This window comes from Cataglyphis hispanica, chromosome 16 (assembly GCF_021464435.1).
Source record: "Cataglyphis hispanica isolate Lineage 1 chromosome 16, ULB_Chis1_1.0, whole genome shotgun sequence".
In the NCBI taxonomy this organism is placed as follows: Eukaryota; Metazoa; Arthropoda; class Insecta; order Hymenoptera; family Formicidae; genus Cataglyphis; species Cataglyphis hispanica.
The window spans coordinates 5,274,539-5,302,379 of NC_065969.1; the positions used below are offsets into that span (position 1 = coordinate 5,274,539).

Below are 27,841 nucleotides of genomic sequence, written 5' to 3' on the forward strand. Positions count from 1 at the left end.
TAGCTGCCTCGATATGGTCGTTTTTCCGTTCTCCTTTTGTCCTTTATTCTCTCATCATTCTTGCCCCCAAAATTTTTCGTTACCGACTAATGGAAAGGATTCGAAACTGATGCGCATGTAACAATTTTACGATTTCTGTATTATCGATAGCTAGTATTCGAAATATATTACCCGGTTTTACCGACTTAATTATAAACGTATATATATTTATTTCATATTTATTGTATTTTATTTTGTTATTAAAAAAATAAAGATTACAATTTTAATAATAATTAAAATAATAAAAATTGATTATTTTTTATATGATTTAATCATTATATCCATAATTCGCAATGAAAATCTGTATATAAGTAGAAAAAGTACTTATTCTATACAAAATGCATATGTCATCAATATCTATAATATTTTAAAAAGTTATCTTATATATATCTTTTAAGAATTAAGTATATAATTGGATAAATATAAAAGAAAGTGACACAAAAGAGAGATATATAGTATTTACAGGAGTTTCACTTGACTATATGAAAATAATAAATGTTCCTACTTTGGTATTTTAGTGTTTGTATTTCCCTATTCATGTATGCTCTAGGTCTTCCATCAAAGAAGTGAGAAATGTGTCACCGTTGATTAATCTAGTAGTGCCCACGACAAATTCAACATTTACTGAAATTAAATTTATATTTAATCATGTCCCTATGTTCATTTATATCTAAACGAATAAGCGCATTGTAATCTTACGAAATACTCACAGTCCTCTTGCTGCGATAAAAAACGTAGAGCAGATATCTCGGCAAAAGTACATCCTCCGATAAAAAATACCATAATTAATTTTGGTGGTTCAGAACTAGAATCTTCACTAGTAATAGAATTTCCTGGAATAAAGATTTATAATACCTTGAAGATATACATATGCTTGAAACAAACAATAATGAAGAAGAAAATATAAATATAAAACTTACGTCTCGCTGATAAGGATGTATTGTATGGAACACTGCTTACTGTAGGACCTGGTAGTAATCCCATCACATCGTTTAATCCTTGCCACCCACTTGGTTGTACTAATTGCTCCGCCAGTCTCACACTTAATGGTGCATATATTGAATGTACATAACTGATATCTTTTGGTGTTATTTCACTTTCGTCCTCAACTGTGAGTCTTAACGCTTTCCTCAAAACCGCATACTGTCGCACTGACTGCTGTTGTTTTAGCAATCCAACCTTTTCCAAATTTAATATGGTTGGCAAATGTTGGAACCCATAAGTATGAATTATTTCTCTTTTATAATAATCTAACAATTTTGGTTTTAAGCCAGAGTTTGTCAATGATTGGATACAAAGAAGACGTAAAACTTTTAATAATGGTTGTTGTGCTATCATATCTTCAATGTATGCATTTGGTTTGTCAGTGTCAATACAATTTAACAATTCTTGTTCAACTTGCAACGATTCTAAAAAGTTACTCGAGTCGGTAACTTCTTTAATCATCTCCGCGATTGTGGTGTCTAATTAAAAAAAAAAAATAGAGAAAATAAATATATTAAAACAAGATCACAAAATAAGAAAAAACATAGAAATGGTTTAAGAATATCTGTATTACTTACGCCTTGCTAAAGATTGTTTTGTTGCTAGCATGTGTGGTAACCTTGCAACGAATTGTTTAATTTCTTGCACACTCTTGTCTCCATGTCGTTCATCAAACTGAGATGAAATTACTTTAGCTTTCTTACTAAGAACTGGACCAACACCATTAAAATTCTTATCTCTATAAGAATTATAAGATTAGAAGCGCTACTATACAGAAAAATAGATAAAATTATATACCTAATCTCAGCAAAAAGTTCTTCTCCTGAATTTAATATGATTTGTTCCTTTTCATTTAGAGACATTGCTGTAGGAGAGTCTTCAGAATCGTGAAACTTTTTTGCTGGTAATTGCACAGTATCTAAAATTAAAATAAGATGTTAATATTCCATATATAACTTCATAAATAACATTAAAATTAAGTAAATGCTATATCATGATTGCAAATATATAAAATCAATATAAGATTAATACTTTACTATATTTTATCCCAAATATTTCATCGATTAAACCTTCATAAGTTAACTGTGTAACTAGGGGTGAAAGTAAATCTACAGATCGATCCAATAATAATAAATGTTCAATAGTAACAGATGAAGCAGAAATTGCTTTATTATCTTCTTCTTCTCTGCTTAATCTCTCTAATAATTCCCAAACTTTACTAGCAGCTGGTCCTCTTCCTGTCACTTTTGAGATTTTTCCATATAATCTTTGGAGACCTTGTATGGCTTGCGCAATTTGATATAGACTAGTGGGATCATTTTCCAGATGGAATTCTTTGAAAGATCCACTCAGTTCCATTGATAGTAGATCATTATCAAATGGAAAAAGATCACATTTAAATTCCTCTATCAATGTAAAGCTACCAAAGACACCACGATTTTGAAGTTTCTTTTGACAAAGTAGGCTCTTGCGTGGCACAAAAAATAAATGAAATTCTTTACGTGGCCTTTTGCCTTCTTCACTGTGATATAAATAATTATAGTTAATTAATATAATGTAATTATAGTAAAATATTATGCAATATAATTTGTACTTGAACTATTAACTATTAAACTATTAAAATTAATAAAAAATAAAGGTTGCAGTATTATATCAACAACTTTTATTTTGATACTTATACTTATGTATTATATACTTGCCCATGAACATTTTCAGCAATCAAGTCCATAAGCTCTAATTGTGGTCTTGAAATAAATATGATGTTAACAATGTTGGGAGGTATTGTTAAAACTCCACCGTACAATGGATACATCTTTACGACACCATACTCTTCCAACAAACTATATTTTGCGACAAGACCGATTGGTCCAGCCAATGATTGATCCCATATAATAGCCTACAAAGAGCAATTAAAAATTAAATAATATATTAAATACATGTATATGTATATATATTTGTAATAGAAGTCTTTTTTATCTACGAGAGATTAGATTAAAGTTAGCATTATATCGTTATACCTTCGGGCCATCGCATTTTTCCAACAAGCAAAGCAATTGCTTTCTCGCTTGTTCCTGTATAAGCCTGACATTTAATCTGCCTCCCGTCAAATATGCCATAATTATATTGTTTACAAAGTATTAGCTATGTGTGACATTATATCATAAAATGTATTGTAATTCCTGCTGTGACAGTAGCAGACGACAGCTGATGTTGACAAGAATCTGAAGGAGAGCAAGAGTACAATAAATGTTTTCAGACGTCCCGATTGGTTATCGAATTGAAAATTTCTAGAATCCCGGAATAAAAACTCTAGAAATTCCCTGTCCGATAGCCAATCAATGTCGACTGACAAACATTTGCGTATGTATAATACCTTTTGATCATGTTGCAAACTGGTGATAGGGTAATTAACAACAATTGACCAATCATAGAGTTTCTTGACGACGTGCCCAATCAGACGCCACTTAATCTTATCCTTGCGCGTGCGCAATGATACAAATATCGCATGACAAAAATTCATCGCGCGCTGACGCTCTTTTAGTGAACATTTCTTTCGTGCAATTGGTACTATTCAAAAGTAAACTGAAACTTCGAAGAATTGTGTGTGTAACGCAAAATATTGGACAATAGTTTGTCATAACGCGTTAACAGCAATCACGCATGATTGCTATTATCGAAAATTTGATGTCAACGCATCGCTTGGACCGTTTCGATATTTCGAGAATCGTAATTTCGCTTGTCGATAGATTTTGTGTCGTGTATCATGGCGAAGCGTGCCGTAAAGTCGCATTCGATAATATCTCGTTCCGTATCGTCCACAATCGTTATTAGAAGTGATTTCTCGCGCGCGAAAAGTAATCGCTTCTTATTCGTGTGCCCGGTATCCTGTTCGCGTATATTAGGTCTCTCCGAAATGTATCTAAAATGCAACGGCTACATAATCATTGCCAGGTATGTATGTGTAACGTTCTCGTTCTGCAATTAGTTGTATCAATTACGTTTCAATATTCGCTAAAAAACATTTTAATCTATTTATTTACTTATTTTTAGACCCTTTCTCATATTTTAAGAATTGAATGTGTATGTGTATAAACATTTTATATCGATACAATGAAAAAGGATAGATTTAGTTATAGATTGAAGTTGCAGACGTGAAGCATGATCTTAGTCGCAATTAAATTTGGCCGTTACGCCGTTTTAGTATTTCCCAATAGACTTCATGTCGTAGTGCGTAATGTATGGCGTCGCGGGTCGCAGAGTCGCGTTCGAGATTTTCTCGTTCCGTATCCGTTCCAATCGTTATTAAAAATATATTCTCGCGCGTCAAAAGTTATCGCGAGTGTTTCAAAATATCGAAAGAAACGGATTAAATGTACGCATCGCATATAATCGCTATTAAACGTCGATATTTCGATTTCAGTCATCTCCATATCTAGGCACCCGAAGCGACCGAGGTTCTCATCGTCCTCATCACGCTGTTTTCCCGCCAATATGCATCGAGGATGCAATGGACGTGCGGTTATCACCGCATATATATAGCGCCAGGTATATATGAATCATATATATGTAGTACTACATGTAGTATTACATATATGGTATGAATAATGTATTTGACTTTCGCGCCATTTTCATTTTTCGAGAATCGTAATTTCGCTTCTCGATAGACTTCATGACGTAGTGCATCGTATATCGCATCGCAAGTCGCAGACTCGAGAATATCTCGTTCCATATCCGCCGCAATCGTAATTAAAAATATATTTTTGCGCGCCAAAAGTTATCGCGAGTGTTTCAAAGTATCGGACGCAATGCATTAAATACATGCATCGTGAATAATCGCTGTTACACATCGATATTTCTATTTTAGTGATTTGCATCTATGTGCCCGAAGTCGACCGAGCTTCTCATCGTCCACTTCACGCTGTTTTCCCGCCAAAATGTATCAAGGATGTGATGGAAATGCAGTTACCAGGTATGTGCAGTGCTAGATATGCGAATAGCGCATTGATATTGATATATACTTTTTTTCTCTAATTAGCTGTATTGTGAAAAATATTTCAGTAACAATTAATAGCGAAATATGTTCCGATCACATAATATTTGCATTGATGAGATATTCTATTAAAAAAAATAATAATTACCATATAGATATTTTTTAAAAATCACAATATTGTTTATCTTTTAAATAATTTAAGCTTTTAAATCAATGCTAGAATTAAATGAATATTTATGATTAAATAGATAATTTAGTATTTTTGAAAAAAATATATGAAAAAAAATTGATTAAAAATTTAAATATATCAAATATGCACATTCAAAAATTTGAAAGAAGAGATTTTTTACTATTTAAATTAATTTATAATAAATTTAGCAAATTTATAAATTTACTAAATAATAAAGCTTTTATTCTATAAATAAAACACATTGATCATTGATTAATTGATTTTAATTTTTGAAGAAATGTTGAAAAAAATAAATTTTTAAAAGTGAATTATTTTTATAATAGCAAAGTTCATAAATATTTATATACATATCATAAATATAAATTATAAAAAATATATCTATTCACAGAAATTACATTGTTTTTGCATATATAAATAATAATAATTGTCTATATACAAAGATTCATCTTACCAATCTCTCTTTTCAAATTTTATTTATATATATAATATTAATAAATTATTAAAATTATGCTTATAATTTATTATTATGTCCATTTACACGCAAATATCTTTGAATATTTTTTCTTTATTATAGGTTTTTTATATATTAACATACTATTACCACTTTTTTTTTATCTTTTCTGTATCTTTTTCGTATCACGATGCACGATATGCCGAAAAACGTTATCAGTTTATTATACCAGGTCAAATGCGCGTTCTGTGCCTGTAGCACACTGTGTCAGTTTGGAGACTGCGCAGCATCCCGCGGGATAAAACGGGAGGGGTGAAATAGGGGAGGTAACTTCGGTTTTTAATCCGTCGATGTAGGAAGTCGTAGTGGGGATGCATCCTCGCAACCCTCTCTTCTCGTCGCACTCTTCTTGCCGATTCCATTCCATCCCCGTTCGTGCTCTCCCGCCCCTCCTTGCCGGCTTTCCGCTCCGCTCTTCTCTCCCCCATTGCCCCACCATCGTCGTCAATCCTCCCGCCACGTCGTCTGTCGTCCCTACGTCCTCTCTCTAACACCCTCCGTGCTTCTCGTCAGGCGGGGGTTGCTACCGGTCTCCTAGTGACTTTTGTCGTCGGGGGTCGCGTGACACGTGCGTGAGAAAATACCGGTCCCGCGGTCCCGGTTTCGATCCCGAACGATATGACGGTCAGGTGATCCCGCGTGGACATCGCGATCGGGTGAGATTGGCGAGAAATCGCCATTAGTGTCACAGTTAGCGAATATACGAATCGTGAGATAGCGAGAAACCAAAGATCGTGATATACTTGGTGATTTGTCATCATCATTGGCTTGATTCTCACGATTGTGTCGGCACAGCTGTCGCAGACTTCTTTGAGAAAGGCTTGAAGATCGGTGCGCGCATCTTGCTTGAAATGATTCGTCGAAGGGAACGGCGGATCTCTTTGGTGTCTTGTGGTATTCGTTAAAGATCGGTCGCGAGTATTTTCAAATAGTTATCAAGTTTGCTCTTCGAAGAGCCTTCATGTATAGTATCGTCTTTCGATATTTATCCTAACAAGTGCGATGCGGAGCGATCGAAGGTGGTTCACGAGCAGCACGACAGTCAATATTTGATAGAATTATATCGCTCTCGGGATTTACGATTCTATAATCCACTCTTTCATAACCAGCTTTGCCCTACTGACATTAAATCAGTTTCGCGGTATTCGCGTCCCTTTTCATTCTTTACGAGCGTGAGTAATTTATTTAAGAAAAAATTACGACAATTCCATAATCGAAAGTCATTTTCTCGCATTGTATTGTTATGACTTTTACAGCTATTGTCATGATGTTCGCGTCAGCGAAAAATCTTTGATATTTCAACTTTTCTTTTTTTTTTGTCCTTTATTTCATAGACGTTTTACTTGACAATATCTTCTGTCTATTCATTATCGAATACTTAATTATCGAATGGAGAACAACGTAACACGTTAATTATATCAGTATTCAGTTCAGTACATGCAAGGCATGACGTACAGGGATATATCGAGTTTCGCGATGCTCTATAATTAATTTAAGCAATTCCTCTAAAATAAAGCATCCGCCTAGTCCGATAGATTGTATAAAGTTTTAGATCTAGGAAGCAAAGCCGCATTATAATTAAATTTTACTTCCAATATCTTCCTCATTTCAAATTGATACATTAAAAGAAAAATATAATCGTATAATACAACAGTAAAAAAAAATTGGTGTGAGAAATTAGAACTTCTTTGTGGAAGAATAATGATAAGGAAGATGGAGAAAAAAAAGAGCTGACAAGAGATTAGCAGGGCTGTAAGCTTTTTTAATAATAAAATTAACGTCTTTTTCGTTTCTATATGATATTCGCGAAAAAAAATCTTTAGAATTTTTCTCACATTATTTTTATATAAGATAAACTTATCTTATTAATCGGCGCGTATCGGCTTTATTCCAATCTTATATTTCGTTGATGCCAAGTTTACCAAGGATAACATAATAATAATTTTTTATTTAAATGTCCCTTCTTTATCATTAATTAATTTTTCGAATTCTCAATATTTTAATTTCATTTTCTCATTCCAATATAACGGCGTGCATAGGTTAAAGTTTAAAGCGAAAGCTCTTATCTTCTTTTCTTTGGATAGATATCTTCTCTTGGTAAAGCTCTTGCAGAGAGCTTTCTCGAACAGTTCTCTCTGCCACTATACTTGATTCCGATTCTCAGATCCTTTGTAATCATCGATTCGAGTGATCGATAACACCCTTCGACATAGCCTTTTCTGTTCGCATTGCCATTCTTTTCAAAGATACGAGAAAAAGATAAAAAAAGAGCAGATTGCGATTAATTTCTTTCTATTTGTTTTATCTACATCCAAATACATATGTTGGTATAAAAAAATATGAAATTGAAAGATGTGAGAGATATTTTAACGAAACAGTTCAACAAATTCATATATAGAATATAACATAAATATAGTGTGAGAAAAATATTAATATAATTTGATGAATTATTTGTATTGAATTAAGTGGGAAATATATTGGTTCGCGGAGAATTGTACCTCTTTTTTTTTAAATTAAATTAAAATATATGTATATATGTATAATAATATGTATATAAACAATTGAGTGTACTATGTATACATAATAGCAAGTAGACTCAGTAATTGCCTGTGCAAAGAACTCAGAGTATTATACTATAACTTTAAATGATTATTACATTTTTATTTATATCCGATATTTATATAAAAATATTAATATATGTTTATATTTTTCTTTTTTGTAAATAAAAATTGGTAGACAAACATTAATATGGAAAAATAATTTGTCTGTTGAATTTAGATCAGTTAGAAAAGTGGAAAGGTATATATATTCTTTTTTTCACTTGTTAGTTTTCTAATAAAATTTTTGTCGAGACGCAAGCAAATTGCAACGGTGAATATGATCGAGCGGGTCGGGTGGTCACACACATCGTCGATTTGTATGTGGAGTTTATGATAATATTTAATCCGGTTATAGCACGTCGGGGCGAATATACATAGCGAGCGAAGTATACTTGGGCAGACCTCGCGATGGTCGGGTGGTCAGTCGATGATTCCGTTCCGTTCGTGTCGTTGTCGTTGGCGATAATCCAGTTACAAACGAGTGTGGTTACGAATGTATTATACTATATACGTCATGTCGTCAGCCTGTCAGCTGCGCGTTTTGACCGAGTTTTTTTTTTTTCCTCGCGTTCACACTTTTTATATCAAGTGATGACTGACTTTGTGATGCGCGTTAATCATCTCCGCGAACGATACTGCAAGATTTTGTCGCCCGGATTAACATCGCACACATCGCACATCCCGTGTTAATGCGATTGTCTCGTCGGCCAGCCACATTCGTCGTTGCCATCGTCGTCGTCGTCGTCGTCGTCGTCGTCGTCGGTCGACATGTCGTCCATTCATCTATATCGTACGCCAATGTCATTCATCATCGGCGACTTCTTCCGCTAACGCCATCCCGCGTTACCGGGGGATCGTCGTGATCGTAACGTCACGTATCCTGGTTCTCCCATGAGATCCAGAAGACGCGCACGGGTCTCGTTTATTCGCGTGATCGAGCACTGGATGCACTCGTCGGATACACTCGTCAAAGTGTCGCGTTTGTGTCATGTATCGCGCTGGTCTGGAGAGATTGTACGTTGAAATATCAAAGTTTCCGCATCAAATTGTATTATTTATGTATTGTATATATCCACTTGTGTCGCACTTGTAAATATTTAAAGATTATAAATTGTGTGTGTATATTATAATATTATAAATCTAAAGAACACGCATATATAGATTGAAATATTAAAGTTTCCATATCAATTTTTCTTTTTATATCAAGTTGATTGTTTCTTTTCTGATATATGCTCGAAATATGCTAAGAATATAAAGCTGTTATATATATTGCGTGCACTTGAAAGATCACATGTCATGCATACGAATAATATATTGTAGGTTTCTCAATAGGTTGTGAAGTTTTGCCGATTCAAAATTGTTGTATTGCAAATTACTCTTTATATAAAATTGATTTATCGTCAATCTCGTGAGATTATATACATGGTGATGATCAGAGATACACTGTTCTATGAAACATTAAGTTCAAACACCCAGGATTCTCCGTGATCCCCATTATAGTGATCTAGAGTTACGAGTACATTAAAACTTTATTAATTGCGAACACAAAGAGAGAGAGAGAGAGAAAGAGCTGTTTCAATTCTCCGACTATTATGGTGATTTCGCAGAATTCGGGAAATGCTATTTCACGACGAGGCTCTTAATCTTTTTTCCCTTTAAAGCATCGAAGTGACAAAGACGATAAACCCGCGTTTTATTTACTCAAAGAATTAAAGAGATGGATCTTTTCAAACGATATACAACGATAGTTAAAATGTGAGACAACCTAGTTTCTTCCTTGTCTTGAAACGTTGTGTGTAGAATCGACCGTGTGCGAGTGAGAAAGGAGGAGAACTGCGAACTACGAGGGATCGAACATAAAGAGAGGACGTACAAGAAATTCAAATATCGTTTCGATCGATCGGGACATCTTGCAGCTTCCCTTCGAGCTCTGCCGAGCGATCGACACCGTTCACAGCATTAGGGATTGTGTAAGCTCCGCGTTTACGAAGACTTATAAAATCGCGATGTATAAGTGGCGAAAAAGGGTAAACGTTAACGCGAATGTTTCTGCAATTCGATAAACTGAACTCGTCTTAAACGTTAATCAAGTTGGATCGTTAAATCGCATCCGTGTGTTACGCGCGTTCGAGCTATTCGGCTGCTTGTAATCGACGCGAAGTGAAACGACGCGGTATCCAAGGATGGAGAGGAATCGGAGGAACGAGAGGTTTCATAATCGTGGAAGGACAGGATTCGCGTCCCCGTGCATTTCCTCTTGAGACTCGCGACTCACGTGTCCCTGATTAATCGAACGTCGATTGATCTCGCATTAGCAAACGAAGCGCCGACGATAATGTTCATCCCGCACACGTGCATATAATACAAAAATTTACAAATTAATGTGAGCAAGAAATACGCGGAGTAGCTGTATCTCATCGCGCGTTTTTCCATTCTTTTCGAAAATTTCGACGAAAATTCTTATCGGACGGATCGCATTTACGTAAACGGATTTACGTAAACAAAGCGACAACTTGCGAAAATTGAGTCGCGAATTTGGAAAGTACGTAGGAGGAAGGAAGGAAGGATTCGATTGAAGGGAACAATCTACAGAAACGTCACGGTTTTCGCATTAAACGTACTCTCGAATCGTCCTGTAACCCTGCTATTGATACGACTTTGAATTATCGAAAACCGACTAAACATCAAAAGCGCGTATCGAAAATCGAAAGATATCTATTATATAAAGGGGAAGAAAAGTTCTCGTCGGATTTTATCCAGACGAATATATCTTACTTTTAATCGAGTATCCTGGTCGAATAATCTGGGATTTTGTGCTGAAATCTCGTAAGGCAGAAGCTGCTATGAAGTAGAAAGCGAATTAGAAGATTGAAGATTTTCAAGAAAGATTGACGAAGCGGAAGGGAGGATCGCTATCGATCGAAAATCGGTCGAAAGGATTTTCGGGATTACGGTGCTCACAATTTACGGGATTCATCGAGATTTAAAACGCTGCGAAGCGAGCCCGGTACAGCGAGGCGTGTCAAGGGACACTGAGCGAGAGGAAGCCGAAAGGACCATCGGTCGGGAGAGGAGGAGAGACAGAAAGTCACGTACGCTTGTATTTTTGCTCTCGCGGGAAATCAACGACTGTAAAGAGGCGAGACTATCGAGGACTTGGCGAATAGCGAGAATACCGTTGTCGTTCTGTATCACAGTGGCCGATAGATTGATAACGAGTCGATCGGCGCCGGCGCAAGAGAGAGAAGGCGCATCGGAGCGCAACTTCTTTGAAGCGATTGGTGGAAGGTACTTCTTCCCGGCATTCGTCCCGAATTTGTATTAACCGCATGCCGAAAAATTATCTCGAAATTTCATGGCACGCGCTGTCTCGCATCATTCGCGCCCGATCGCAAAATTGCAACTCAACCATTATGCAAATGAGCGGCGAGAGAAAAAAAAGCGAAGTTCCTCGCTTTAGAAAATATAAGATTACATAAAATAGCATTATAAAATTGCGCGAGAGAACACACGATTTTCATGATAAAAAATCACGGATTACCGATAAGTCGCGAGGTAATTCAAAAAAATTGAAAATCAAGAGATCAAGCATCGGATCCAGAAGGAAAGAACAAAGGCAAATATTGACAACGCGAACATTACAGGGCTTGATAAAAAGATTTAGCGTTCTTTCTCTCCGCTTTCTTTTTTCGACAACTTTCGGCGCGGCAATTTATCCGCGCGCTGCCTTTTACGGTGGCTTAGGGATATCACGAGGGATCCAGGATGCGTCTCGGCCTCTCCCGCAAAGTTGTCGGGAGTATCAGACCTTTTATCGGGAACAAGGAGAAATGAAGTTATCAGTGTCGGCTTACACAGCTCAGGCCAGTGCTCACAAAAATCTCTGCAGTTATCAGCATCAGCGAAGCTACGGGGCCACAAATCAAGCGTCAACGGCCCGGACCCCCTCAGACCTCGCGACGGTCCTTCCTGCCCTCAAGGTATATTAGGTTGTTTGTGTGTTACAGCTATCTTCATTGTTCAGAGCTTCTCAACTAGCATATTACGAAATGTTACGATGTTTGCTAATTTGATATATGAAAAAATTTTTCATCTCTCTTTTTTGCAAGATTTAATAATATATTCAAATCTTTCTACTATGCTATTTTTTATCTCTACGGATTTTTTCATCAATTTGAAATCCACCTTTTTTTTTCTAATGTGATCTATAATAACTGACAATGAGTGAAGGGTGAAGTAGGTGACGAAGCCTTATTACGATTGCACGTTACACTTCGCTACTCTTTCGTTAATATGATGCACGTGCGTTGGATGAGAACAACGCTTGAAGCTTGAGGTTAAATATAGGGTGTCTAAGAACTATCGGATATTTTTCAAACTATTATATTTCTTGTTTTAAGATAATTTTTTTCCTAAACAAGGTTATGGAGGAATATTATTATTTATCCTACATGTCTGATTTTTAATTCTTTGTCTTTTATGATTGAGCTTTTAATTAAATTTTTATTAAAATCTATTTGAGATTGACTAAAAAATAAGATCTTGTCATTCATCTCTTCTCTCTTCTGTAATTTAATCCATTAGAGTCTTTTTATTTTTATTTACTAGTTATCCAAAAATGGCAAATGCCGCGATATTTTTGTTTAAGAAGAATCGACTTCAACCTTGTCGAAGAATATATAATTAAAATGGCATCCGATTTTTTTTCAAACATTTTTTACACTAGCATAAGTACGATTTTTGATATTTCTACGACATCCTATATAATGTTTGTACGTACTCGTACAATTTACAGAGTTTGTTGTACTCGCTGAGAACTAGTGGAACATTAGATATATAACATTATGGTAGATTTAATCTCTAGTTATCTACTGAAATTTAGTGGGCTAATTTAATAGGAACTTTAATTGTCAATTAGTGCTAATTGTTGTTAGAGCATCCGGATATTTTGCGATTCGACGGATGATTAGATTTAATTGCTAATAAAATGATTGATCGATGACATAGTCTAATTAAAGGATGTATTTAATTTGGACGGTGTTATGCAAAAACGAATTAACTTAAAATAATTGTGAATAAATTAAATTTTTAAATATGTTGTTAATAAAACAGACAACGATTATTTTTCAAATATAGTTTTTTAAAGTTCTAGATTATTTCTATAAGACACTTCTGTTTTATTTTTAAAAATGCTAGATATTTCATAAAATGAAATCTAGAATAAAAAATGACTGTTTTTTGCATAACATTATTTTAGATTTTTTGTTTAACAAAATAATTTAATTAATATTTTTTGTTTTTTTTTCTGAATACTCGGAATATGTGTGTACTTTCTCAGATATTATTGAAGAATTTTTAGCATTGACAAATTTAAGAATTTATACAAGTTTACTGCACAAACAAACATTAATAATTTATTCGTTGTGGGCTTGGCATTTTAAATACCATATAATGTGAAATTATCTTTTCAGAACTTTGTACTATCAACTCAGTTCTATTTGTGTTTATAATTGATTTCTTTACATTTCTCACGTTTAACTCACTTCTCTGCATAACATCGTCCATTTTAGAACATTATAGGGTTGTCAAATTGTGTGGTATAAATTATATTGTTTCTTCTCTATGTGAATGCAGCTCTGAATGTCGCAACGTAGGGACGAGAACAGTGCGCGATCGAAAAAACAGCACAGTAAAAAATGTCAAAAAGACAGCCGGTGGTTCGTATATCGCTTCCCGTAAGTGTGTCATCATTCATATTATTTCTTCTTTGACTACAGAAGAATTATACAATGCCTGAAAAGTACTTACACGTGCCCTCGATTCGCTCAATTTGATATTATCGCACGAATCTCCACTACTTCTAATAGTCTATTTTATCGTATCAGCGATTTTGTCCTCTTTTTCTATCTCGCTAAGGCTCATTTTAAACGATTTGTAATTTTGCGAAGAGAATATTATCCTGAATGTATTCTGTTTTGAATTTTGCATCGTCTAACGTGGGCCTGAAACTTGCGTAGAACTTGCATCTTGAAAATTTACTCAAGTCTACCATCGTTTTAACATTTTATACGATATGGCTTTTCAAAAGTCGCTGCTCACTTTTCATCGGCCTGTTTGCTTGGTTATCCTCCTCTATATAGTACTGTTTACTTAGAAATTTCTCCTCTATTTTTTGTCCCTGATTTTCTTGTTGTCTTGTACTTTATGATATTTGCTGTAAATAGAACATATTCTACTGTTCTTGGTAAAAATCGCTCATTTCCTCGTCGAATATTACACATTTTAGTTTTATTAATTCAGAGATTTAAAATGTACTTTTTATCTTTAACTGTAATTTATTAAAGCAGTTTTTCCGAACATGCACAAATAGAATGCAAAACCTTGACGGAGAACTTACGTATCTGTCATAACATATTATTTATCATCTTCTTATTTTAATTCTACTATTTCGAAATAATCAAAATTTCGAAAATTCGAAAAAAATAAAGTAATAAACAATAATAATAACTTTCACGATACGATGCCGTTGGGAAACTTCGAAGTTTCTTTTCTGTTGTAAAAAGTATATTGAGAATGCACTTTTCAATTTATTCTGGTAATAATGGTAACTCGTTATGGTTCTCGGTACAACGATTCTCGTTGGTTTTTTCAATGTTAAAAACTCACAAGTTAAATAGAATTTTACACATTATTTTGTAATGAAGAAGAAAGAAAACAATTGTGAAATTTGCAAAATTTTAATTCTTGCATGTAATGTCTTGTACACATTGTCTTTATTATTTATTTATTTAAATTTTTTTTATATCAAAAAATTATTAAGTTTATTACATTTTGGAATCAATAAATACATATTCTATAATTAAAAATCAATTATATATGACGAAGAAAATTTTTAACGATCTCAAATCTCCGCGATAAAGATGAAAACCTTCCATTTTGCTCTTAAGAAGAAGTGACATTTTGACATATCGTGCTAACGTTTCAGCGGTAGTGAACAATAGTTGTGCTACTCCACTACGGTCTCGTCCAAACATGTCAAATGCAGCTGCACAAACATGATCAAATATAGAAAAATGTATAGCGCGTAAAACGTGCGTTAGCCTCTTAGAAATTGAAACGAACGAGTATCTATCATGGCGCTTTGCGATATAAAAAATTTATCTGTGACTTAAGAAGACAAAAATATTCGTATAATTTTTATAAAAATTTGAATAAGAAAAATGCCTTGTATTTTTGATCTATATACACGATAAATTATTTTTTATCTTAATATCATTTGCCTACTTGTGCGTTCTACATTTCTATCAGAATATATTTAAGCCCGTTCGCAGTACAGTCATAACAGAAACCGGAAATACACACAAGTAGCCAATAATCCAATAAAGAAATCCGGACATTGGCGCTGATAATCGATAGCGCGTGCTGCATATGGGTTGATTGAATTGGCAATGCGGATAACGCCGAGTATAAATATCGGAATATTTTACTGGATGACCGGGAAACGTAAATTAGTACGTAATCTATCCGGCGCGTTCTCTCGTGCCGCGCACTCTTTAACTTCTCTCGTACAAAATACACGCTTTCCAGAAATATAAAGACATCAGGCGCGCGCGGTCCGCGCGCTGCGCACCCCAATTACTGCTGATTGCTCTCCGAACGTTCACGCACAAAGTGCTCCTGGGGGACGACGAGAGCTACGAGAGATCGGAACAAGCGGTTACGTCGCGTGACACGAACGATACCACTTTAATTACGCGTATATATATATGTTATCGGCCAGCACACGCGCGCCCGCAACTCGAAACATTGCGTTTGATGCAGCGGCAATGTTCGCTCGCTCTGCAAAAAATTTGCGGTGCATCTTCATGTAGAATGAGAAATTAATTATCTAAATGTGTGGATGAAAACAAAACAACAAAAAAAGAAAAAAAAAATATATATATATATATTTTTATCATAATTTTCTTGTAACACGCTATTCACTTTATGACATTTAATAAATGAATATCTGTAGAGAAATTTCTCCATCGTCTCTCAATTGAATTCTTTTGCAATATGTTGCAAATATTTGGAGCCATCGATTTTAATACTCTGTACCACAAAACAGGGCTATCGTCTTAAAGGGGATAGCGAATCATTATCCAAGCCAAGCCAATTCCAAGTTTATTATCGAAGACTATTGGTACGGTTTACCATTTCCGTTGTAGATAAAAGTACCACAAGAGGGATTAATAAATTTTCTTTCCCCATCTATAAATTACGCGAGTCGTTATAATCCGGATGACGATAGCTCTGATTCAGAATTTTGTTTACTTTAGAGTTAAATTATCTAACTTAATTCAGGATATTAACGCAATCGCGTTCTTGGTGCGTAATTAACTTCAAAGGATTTACACAAGATCAATATTTTATATTAATATCAGATAATTTCTGTGTGAGTTCTGCAGATGTGTAATTTTTGCAACAATTAATAAGTTATTACTGCATCAATTTGTTAAAAAACATTAAATTTTATTACGAATAATTAAAAATATATGATGAAATATATAAACATGAATGCCTGCATTTATGAAAAGCCAAGGAATGACTTATCGATTCAATTCAAGCTTGTATAAAATGCACTTTTTATGCTCCTTTTATAAGTACTTTACAAAAGTACAAAAAGAATGTATATGTAACGAATGCCTATGTAACGTACGCATACTAAGAAATGCGCAATATTTTCTTTATTATCCGGGAAATAATGCAATCCTAGCTATTGTGCGACAAATAAAATTGCATTCTTTTTATAAAATAATGCTGACAAATGAATCGCGGGTTACAAAATAAGAATGGCTTTTAAAAACTCGAACTACTATCGAATTGATGAAAATTGTGTACATTTTTTTTTTTTTTTTTGAAAACGATTTTGTGATTGATTTCCTCGTTTAATTTATGTTGAAAATTTGTCATCAAAACTCGCAGCAATATCAGCCTTTTACTATCGCTTGACTGTGCCTACAACGTATCATTTCCCGTGGGGGTTTTAATTAAAGATTCTCGTATTTAATACGATTCGGTAGACATTCGTCCTTCGCGAAAGCAATTTCGTCAGATATCGAACAAGCCTCGGTCAATCGATTCGTCGAGAACAGCCAATTATACGTTATTTTTTTTCGAATTCTTATTTTATATCGTCAGGCCATGTCAGCCCGTGGACGCCGTCGGCGCGCCTAATTACAGGTTGCGAGATCATTATCTCGAGTCTTGCTTTTTGCGGATTGCTGTTACGGCCATGACGATTAAATCGAGAAATCGCGACGTTTTTCCATCTTCGGTTTCCGTTTGAGAGCGAAATAGCGCTGTTAGGTCGAAAATTGAATACTAAGCATGTTACGAGAAATTTTTCGCCAAACTCGAAGTTCACGAAAACTTGTAATTTCGAGACTTCAGGATTTCAACATCGGGCGTAAAATCGTTGCAAAAGTTTCTACGTAAAATTTTCTCAACTATCCAAATACAAGAATACTCGTACAAGATCTTGCACTTTGCTTTCAAGATTGCTCTTTTGCAAACATTGGATGACAATGCAATACCGTGCAGATTACACTAGCAATAAGTAACACAACACTTTTACGTCGAATAACGTATCTGCAATTTTCTCTCAGTGTAAAGACTCTCTTTGAAGTAATTTTTGAACTTTTCGATTGTTTTACATCATCATTTTTACATATTGAAAATTATGTGTTAAGAAATATTTTTATATTTCTCTGTTTATATTTCTCAACGATATGCGCAATATAAATAATTTTGATTGAGTTTTTGTAAATAGTATTAATTTCTTCCGGAAATATAAACAAAATTTTGCTTCGTTGTTTGATGTATTATTATTCATCACAGTCGACAAATGCAGAGCGAAATCAACAAAAGTTGCCGGACATCCTACGGGTATATAATATTGACGTAACGCTTGTTTAAATTCTATCTTCTACAAAGGTAAACCAGAATATACGTACATACTGAGAAGAAAAAATTGTTGACTTGACTAAATGTGTTCAACTGATTATTATTTTTTTAATTGAAATATTTAAGTATTTAAGTTAAATACGACATATTAAATTTAACATGACGTATTTGACTTAAATACTTAAATATTTCAATTAAAAAAATAATAATCAGCACATAATGAACACATTTAGTCAAATCAACAATTTTTTTTTTCTTAGTGTACGTATATTTTGGTTTACCTTTGTAGAAGATAGAACTGTACATGTACACAAAGCGAAAATTTTTTAATACCGTGGTGCTTCGTGGCGACGCACATTTATTGGGTCGCATGCCGTTGGGACTTGTATCCAAGTGTTGTTCTTGAGCGCGATAACATGTCGTCTCTGGGGATCTGCTCGGTATTTCTTCCCTCGTTGTTCCCTCCGACGCGTTACTTTTCCTATTTCAACTTCCCCGTTGTATCGTTAAGCGTGACGACGTGTGCCCCCTTCATAATGCACCATGCCCTTATATAAATCGTTGCGCACGATTTGTGTTACGAGTCTTTTGTGTATTGATGATTCCGATAAATTTGCACACAAATGCAAACGAAAGAATCACATCGATCTACAGATGTGATTCCAAAAATGAAATTATTCTGGTTAGAATTTTTTCGTGTACAAAAAATTGCATAATATTTATTTTATTTTTATAAATATATGTATATATGTGAGAAACAAAATTTTTGTCACGAAAAGAAATTTGTCGTGAAAAATCAACTAACTATTTTTTCATTCCATTTACGCATTATTATTAGAAATAACGTAAAGCTATTACAGAGTTATAAAAATTTTCTCCATATATTTTGTGTCACATATATTCTGTACAAATAGAATTTTTTTTTTTATTATAATATTATAATAAATACACAATATATTATTTTGCAAGGAACGATCTTAATCATTGAGACTATTTATGTTATATCATTTGAGATTATTTTTAGGCTACATATTTTATTCAGCAATGATAATATATTGTTCAGACGATTCACTTTGAAAAAAATATTCGTGTAAGAGAGAGAGTGAGAGAGATTTAATGTTGTTCTATGGATATCAACAAGCGTAAACAACTACGTCGATGTGTAACACGACAGAAAGCACGTTTGTTACGCGCTCGCGTTGCAATGTGCGTACTTATATACCTGCCTCAATTCAACTATATACACGTAATCCTTGCAAAGTAAAATATATACTAGACATTTTGCTTTTACGCATCATTAAGAAAGATACTTTTTCGTTACGTGCTGCAAATAAAAATGTAGAATATTGGAAAGGGTGCCGTGAAAGCATACTTTTTGTTACAAAAAGCGAATCGGTTACATAGTCCGTAACAATTGTTCGCCGCAACAAAGGACATCAACCCCGTCAATGAAAAACGCTTTCGCTTAGATCTGTATCTCTAGACTTAATAGAATGGTTTGCAAGCATGAAACTGCGGACTTTTGTGTACAAAGAGGAAATTTCGGTCGGCTGTCAACTGGAAGTGACATGACTCGTGATGTGAGGGTGGAGATGTGGGGGGGAGGAGGGAGCGGACGGGGACTCCGATTAGCTTGCTATGCCAAACACTCTGTCAGAATTTGCGCGGAGTAGAGTTCCCATTTCGAATGAAGCTCAATGCTTCACGGGATCTTCACAGTGATGTCTGATCCGCGATTGAGTAGTACTACTATTTCGTGAATGTTGAATAGAACACGATAGAACGTACACAGACACGTGCGTGAACTGTTACATGAACCACAATCGTTAACTTGTATTAAGCAAACACGACAGTTTGATTTAATCCTAGTATAGACGTGACTTGCTCTCATGATATTTTCCGTGTGTAAACGATAACAATATAAGAAAGATCTGCATACAGATTAAATAAACAAATTATAATTTTGTGATTTATTCTTACGAAAGAATAGTAAATTTTGATCGCGGCATGGTTTTACGCGAGAGAAAAATTGAGTAGTTTTTTTCTTTTTTTTTCTTTTCTTTAAAAAGTGCGTGTGAAATGGCACTTGCGGCATCGAAGAAAGGGTTTTAGGAAAGGGAATGAAATGGCAGAACAGCTCGGTATCGGGAGTGACCGTGCGCGTCGGAAAAGGTCGGCGGAAGCATGTAAAGAAAAGCGGAACCGAAGTTGGGATTGGCGATGGAAAATGACGGAGAATAAAGGGTAGGGGAGAGGAAATAGCGAGACGGCGTCGCGACGCGCTGCTGTCTCGAAAGAAGAATCGCAAAGTCGCTCTCGAGCAAAGGACCGCCACGACGTTGCACATGGCAACTCCCAAGGAAGATCAATATCCCCACCAATCGTATTTCTCTCTTGACTACGGCACACACTGCCTCTGTGGCCGCGTGATATAGCCGACCTTTCTTTCCAACGCGCGTCGTTCTTCCTTAAACCATTCCTTCGCTCGCATCCGCTTTGAAGTGAAAGCTTTACCGAGAGAGTATCTCACAATTACATTTCTGTTTCCCTTTGTAATGGGCCGAAAGAGAGATATTAGATCGCCATTTCCAATATTCGATGCGATAATCGAATTAAAAATTATATATCGCTCTATTATCGTTTAACTTTACATTATTCTGTTGATGGCATACGAAACTCGGTGTTTTATTTCAAAGAGTTTTTATTCGCATCATCGATTGCGTTTCTGTTAAGGTGAATAAGCGGCGGTTCTAGAATCAAATGGTAGTAGTCGATGTAAATATCGTGTACAGCAGAGAAAAGTGTCAAAGGAAAATGCCGTTTGCAGTTATGAAATTGAGTATTCAGACCAGGATATATCGAATTAAATCGTTTAGAACACGTGATTAAACGTGAGTTTCTATAATCTCTCGTGCGCATGTCACCTGCAAAAACATCGACATCGTGACGAATGGTTTAGTTTTTAATTAATCGTTGATTTAGTTATCACTTTATAAAAGAATTTTAATTCGCACATTGATATAGAAAAAGAATATTAATTTGTACATTTCATAAATTCAATTTCTATGGAATTCTGTATATTTCCATTTTTAATGAGATTTAATTTTTTAATTAAAATATCTCAGATTTAGCGCAATTAGCCCTTTTTTGTCTGATTTCTTTGATTAATTTGGAGTCAATTTTCTGCATAAACATGCAAAATTGAATACGTAACTGCTACGTTATTATAAAATCAAATTGATTCATGCAATATAATTCTCGTTGTTTTCCCAACTGAAAATGTAAATAAAAAAATATTATTCTTATTTTTTATATGATTCTTTTCTCGATCGCGTTTTCTCAAAAATGAATTGCTGATAGAATCGATAAAAGTATAATATTAAAACAATGCAATATTGTAAAAATATTAAAAATATTAATTTTAAAAAGTAAGAAATATTAAATAAAAGTAATAATATATATTAAGTATTATTTTTCGCTTTCAAAATATTATAATTATTTTTGCAAACTGTTATTTTTATCAATATCAATATTCAATATTATCGCGCATAAAGCTTTGAACTTTCATATAAACCGAATAAAAGGGAAAAATAAAAGAGAGATAGAGAAAGAAGTACGTTTCCTTTTCTGCTACTTAGTCGCACATGGCTCTTCTATATACAGATACAAACGGCATAGACATCATGTGTTTATACGCATATGTCATGGGCATGATAAATACTTCGGATTGTAAAAATTTGGCACGAGAAAACGATTAATCCTTTGTCTTAATCTCGCAAACTTACGTAACACAAAGGGATTTTTAGAGGGTTTTACTCAAGGATTTTGGTATCCTTGTTCAGACAATCTCGTATTTTCTTCGTGGACAATGGAAAGAACTTGGTCTTTCTAAATTAAGATGGTTACTACTCGTTTCCCCTTGATGGGACAACCGCACCGACACTCTCGGCTAAAATATGCGTTTACATTTGTTTCTAAAACGGTGCGTTGGGACTTTTTTCTCTTTTTGGGATTGTTTCTTGCTGAAAATTCGCCTTGAAAGCTCGACTAGATTCTTACTACTTTTTCTTTTGCTTTCGGATTTCTTGATTTACATATATCGACTAATAAATTTGCATGTCGAAATGATCTTATTAAGATGCTTGAGTAAATGGCACGAATCGAAATATATGCAAATTAATACTATTAGCTTTGCAAAATAGCATTCGGTTGTCTGTTTGATCTTTGTCTATTTCAAAAATTTCTCGCAAACGCGTCTCGTGTCTACGTTCCATCGACTTTGCGCTTTTATTCCGTTGAGAATTGTTCGTTGGTCGTCAATTCTCTAACTCTAAAAAGTCGAGCTCTTTCGAGCCTGAGCACTTTCGATGTGTGAGTCTTTCATACGATACGAAGGAAATTAAAAAAGCATCCTCAACAAAGATCTTTAGCGAACAAGAGGAGCACGATAAGCATGCTACCTGCGCTTCTTTAAGCTCATCGAAGCTTTGTACTGTACGACTGAATTGTGTTTAGTTGAAAAGTTTATTTTTTTTTTTTTTGACATATTGTTATTATCTTTTTATTTTACATTTGAAAAGCTAATCTCTTAAGTAACGATACCTACGTTTTTTTATGATAAGAAACGCATTATTCTGTAAAGCGGTTGGTTTTGATAACCGCTGATAAAAAATTGTGAAACCGAATTGTGAAGTCGAATTTAGGTTATAAATTTGCGGTATAATATTTACCGAATACCGTGTACGGCATTCGAGCGAAAAAATCGACGCGAAAAATGTATACGCTTTGTGCATTCAAACCATAAATCTTTTATTCAGGAATCGAGCTAGACAAAGCGAGGATCGGGAATTCGTTTCGGCGGTCATAATGAATGCACGACACGCGAACATTTCTGTACGACTGCACGATTAATGACCGAGAAAAAGAGATCGAATGACAAGTTTTTGTTTAAAGAAAAAGAGTGTGCGTTAATGTTGCATTACATGACCATTATTTGATTTATGACGTTACGAAATTAATGAATGTTCTTCAGTTTCTTGCGTGCCAATCCCTAGATATGCAATCTTGCATTTTTTACTCTTGTCACACGTATCTTTTCTCACAAACAAATTATTAAAGTCTATTTTCATAAATGATTTTTCCCTTTTATATAATTTGTATGAGATATATCAACATATTATATTACACTGTTTTTTATCTTAAATATCGTAATTGTATTAATACAAATTGATCTAATTTTGACACATTTTATGTCTGTCAAAAAAAGTAATAATTCAAAAATAAGTATAAAATTGATAAAATTCATCATTTCTTCTTAATGTAATGGACGAATAAATTTATTTTTGAGATTGGTATGAAAAAAAGGAATTTGAAGAATTGATAATCAGAAATATATTCTACAAATATTTCATCGGCAAGATAATACCGTAAATTTGATTTGTTGCGAGAGTACATACACATTTTCGAGCATGTATATAGATGCAATCCGCGTTTTTTTCTTTTCTCAGTAAATCTCGTAACTTCTGACAGCTATATGTGCACAGAGGGGATTGCAAACTGAATTAATTAAAACAAACTTTATATCGATGCTGTGTAAGTAATCGTAGAATCGGGATTATTTTTTGCATGAATAATAATACTTTCCTGACAATATATGACTATAGAATAAAAAAAATTAACGAGAGAAGATCTGATGAACTGCGGATGATCTGATCAGTAAAGTTAACATTTAATTGTTATTAGCGAGAAGAGAAAACTTCCATCTCGGGTATTGAAAATTATACAATGCATTACGAATTTCATCACTCTATGCATTGATAAAAAATAAATTGAACGTGAATAACAAATTTAAGAGAATTGATTGGTTATATTTTTATTTATTATCTATAGCTAAAAAATATATTATGACTAATAAATTTTGCGTCTATAATTGCTTATCTTTTTATTGATTATTTCACGACATAATTTATGGCTAGTTTCACCCTCGATCGAATAGCTAGATGCGAATGAAAGGGAGGAATAGAAGAGCGAATTAGTGAACGCGCGTCTGACAGCTTCGAAATTAAGTTTTTTCGGAGGCTGAAAAATATTGATATATCTAGCAACGTTGCGGAGAGATGTGTTGGCGGAGAATAATAAATTGCTCGCGAGGCGTCACAATCCCCCATCACATCCTTCTACGCTCGTTACCGGTAGGCTCCTAACAGAACCACTAAATACAAGAGAGAAGCGCCGCTATTATTTGCGTCTTCTCGTAGCGCGCAGACGGAAATTTACATACTTTGTGTGTGCAAAAGCGGCGGTTCTCCTGTTCTTAGTTGGGGCGTAGATGCAAATTTCCCGATACATTGTGCTCCTGGCAACGGAGATGCGATGTTTTTGCCATTGTTTTTCGTCGCCTTGCGCCGTAATTCAGACATACTCGTTGTGTACTTAAAAGTATTTTAAGCAATTTTGCCTCACATGATGAAAGTAGCATAAGCCATTAAAAAAAAAAAAAACATCGGTAAAAATAATCATTAGAATTATCTCAAATATGCGAACTTTGGTATGCCATCTCGTAGTTTAATGTGCTTGTTATAGTCGAGTGTTGCATGCGCACAATATGTATCAGGGGTACTTTCGATTTGCATTATCCTCGAAGATTGCTATGACGGAGCGACGTTGTGTTCGCGTTGGTAACGCAATTATCGATAACATTTTCGCTTCCATTAACCACCGATTACGTCATTGCACGTAAACTTACACGCCAACAGCGATAGAATTAGTAAAAAATTTCACACGTGCAGTTACTCTCCGTGTATCGGTGATGTTTCGATAAAAAAATGGCAAAGTGCTCGGAAATGCATTTGTTGAACTTAAATCGCGTTTCGGGATCAGCACGGATTATTTCACCTCGCATTCTATCTCTACATTCTAGATTGACGAGCATGCATTTGCTAAATTAAAAGATTGCAATCTGTGTCGCGTACATTACAGCTTCATAAAATTTATGTACGCAACGTATCTTGTCTTTTCTGAAACACATTGATTTTCAAGACAGAATTCTAATTTACAACAAAATACAATACAAACTGGAAGATGTTTGAGACAAGACGATTTAAGCCTACTTATTTTTTTAATTCAATATTCTTATTAAAAAGTTAAAATATGTGTTACAAATTTAAAAACTATATTTCTCTGTCTATATTTTAAGAAATATTATAATTGATCTTTTCATCTTTTCAAAATTTCCCATGCAAATACGTATATTTTCTCGAAGTCTTAAATTTCACGTAAATATGTATATCTTCTTGGACAGCTTTAAATTTGAATTTTAAATTATCCTATTTGGATGAAATAAGCTTAAACTAAAAAAAAAGATGGCTTTTTATACAATTAAAGAGAACATTTTTTTCTATATTATATTATTATATTTTTTACTGCGCGCTGTTAACATTTAATGACACTCGAGTCGCGCGAGCAAAGTGCTGTCTCTCTCGTCCATGTGCATTCGCATCTTCTTCAGCTTATCCACGGTATCGATCGCGTCGTTCAGAAGCCAACATGAGTATGATTTGTTTCAAAAGTACTCTCCCGTTTCATAACGGCACTCGCAATGCGTTTACATCTCCAGTGATAGTTTTAAACAGTGTGAAACATATAAATGGAATTATTTGAATACTTTCTGCTCTCTTATGTGAATTGTACGGATAAAATTTTTAAACAAGAAAAAAGTTAAAACGCAAATAGGTGCTTGTGATTATTAGAAATCATCGATTGAAATCATGTATTGTTTGCTTGTAAATGAACGCGTTCATGATTTTTGTGTAAATCAAAAATTATTTTTTAATAATTAAGAAAAATTATTTAAAAATATGCAATATATATTTAAATTAAAATTTTGTTAAAATTTAATCCATTTGAAATTAATTAAAACATATTTTCCTATTTTTTTCTTCTTGAAGCTTAGTTAACGAAAATATTTGTTTTTAATTTCGTGTTTGTTTATTACTAAAATATTATGGTACCTCAATATTTTTGTTAAAAACACGACGCGGAAAAGTGGCCAAGAAATTTGTTCTGTTTTACTTGTTTATCCTCAGATGTTTTGTAGAGATAAGTGCGCATGTCGCATCGGAGGATGCTTGAATTCTGAAATGAGGCATTATTCTTCGGGCGAAACAACGGTACGAGAGAATTAATTATTGCATCACATAGCGCGCGTACTGCATTACGTATTTTCTGTTATATAATGCTATATAACGAGAGAGAGAGAGAGAGAGAGTAAACGCTTTTCTCCTTATTGTGTACTTTAAAAACAATAGAACTATGTACTAAAAAAGCTTGCTATTTATTGTTGCGCTTATTGCAGTCCTGCTGATAAAATATTAAGAAATTAAAAATATACATAGAATAAATTCAGTTAATAATACTAATAACGGTAAATTCCAACGATAATATTAATGTGATACACAATATTTTTGATTACAATTTATATCTCTTTTCTAAAAATAGTATACGATATAAATTTAAAATAAAATAAAATAAAAGTTTAATCGTAATAATAAAGTTAATAACGAAAAAGATATAAAAACAGGACACAAAATATTATCTCATGGAAAATAAAATACAAAAATATTTACATTGTTTGAGGATTTAACAGAGAAAATCTCTATGATGAATTATAACAATAATATTCTCTAAACGCGCTGTTGCAAACATTTAACGAGATACAATCACGAGTGTAAACAGACACGGATACATGTATTTACATATTCCGTTTATTTAGCTTGACACCGCTTGAGAGACAAAGTGTCATAAGTACGTGCTGGCTTTATACAAGCTAAATAGAAGAAAACGAGTCTAATACTCATTGGTCCAAATGCACTTTCTTACGATGTGCGGAATTTCCGTAGCGCGGAAGTAATGAACCGTTTCCTCGACCGGAACTGCAGTAGCTAATTAGCTCAGTACGCTGGCTAGATAAGAATAAACGGTTCTCCATTCTCTTGCTTTTAGACGCGAGCGTAAGGTAGTTACGGATTTACTGCAACGGGCTTTTATTCATAAAGTTGAAGCGCTGTAAAACGCAGCGAAATTGCATCGCTACAACTTTGCGATGCTTTAAATGCATTGTAATATAAAAACTTTTCAAATTTTAAATTGAAACGGTTTCTAAGATTGTATCGGTAATTTATGTGTATATATATATATATATATATATATATATATATATATATAATATAATAATATATTAAACAAATATATGTATTAAAAATAAAATGTAGATTTGAAAATTATTATGTAACGTAATTCCTGTTTTTTATTTATAATAATTAATTTAAAAGAAAAATTAACATTAGAGAATTTTTGAGCTTTAGACAAGTTTAAACAAATGATTGATTAATGAAAAGACCCATTGGAGTGCTCGACGAATGTAACATTGTTCTAATTGGGGATCCCGCAGTGACGGTATCGGCGACAGTTTCTGTTTTATGGCTGCTCCCATCAAACATTTGACGAATCTCGTATCAGCCTGCATTGACATGATTCGATTCCGTCAAATTTATCAACTGCTGTAGCTCTATCTCTATGATGAC

The 27,841-nt window shown here is 34.0% G+C and overlaps 2 protein-coding genes across 4 annotated transcripts in view; one reads left to right on the forward strand and one right to left on the reverse strand.

Moving 5' to 3' along the window:
* Window positions 1-303: 303 nt before the first annotated feature.
* On the reverse strand, window positions 304-3,236 carry LOC126855662 (vacuolar protein sorting-associated protein 33A). The gene is made up of 8 exons (XM_050603511.1): window positions 3,042-3,236; window positions 2,724-2,920; window positions 2,061-2,545; window positions 1,822-1,942; window positions 1,602-1,762; window positions 960-1,502; window positions 750-872; window positions 304-663 (listed from the first exon to the last, which is right to left on the reverse strand). Exons 1-8 carry the CDS (start codon window positions 3,138-3,140, stop codon window positions 575-577), a joined length of 1,818 nt encoding a protein of 605 aa, XP_050459468.1. The 5' UTR covers window positions 3,141-3,236; the 3' UTR covers window positions 304-574.
* A 384-nt stretch (window positions 3,237-3,620) lies between these two features.
* The window catches only part of LOC126855646 (uncharacterized), a 103,235-nt gene continuing 79,014 nt past the window's right edge, over window positions 3,621-27,841 (forward strand). Inside the window, exons 1-3 of one of the 3 annotated variants that reach the window (XM_050603456.1) lie at window positions 3,621-3,975; window positions 4,445-4,569; window positions 4,889-4,993. In XM_050603456.1, the coding sequence (XP_050459413.1) occupies window positions 4,527-4,569; window positions 4,889-4,993 (148 nt within the window). In that variant the 5' untranslated portion in view covers window positions 3,621-3,975; window positions 4,445-4,526. Of the gene's footprint in view, window positions 3,976-4,444; window positions 4,570-4,888; window positions 4,994-11,032; window positions 12,296-27,841 lie in introns of those variants that run through there. The other 2 variants (XM_050603458.1, XM_050603457.1) reach the window with 2 other exon arrangements.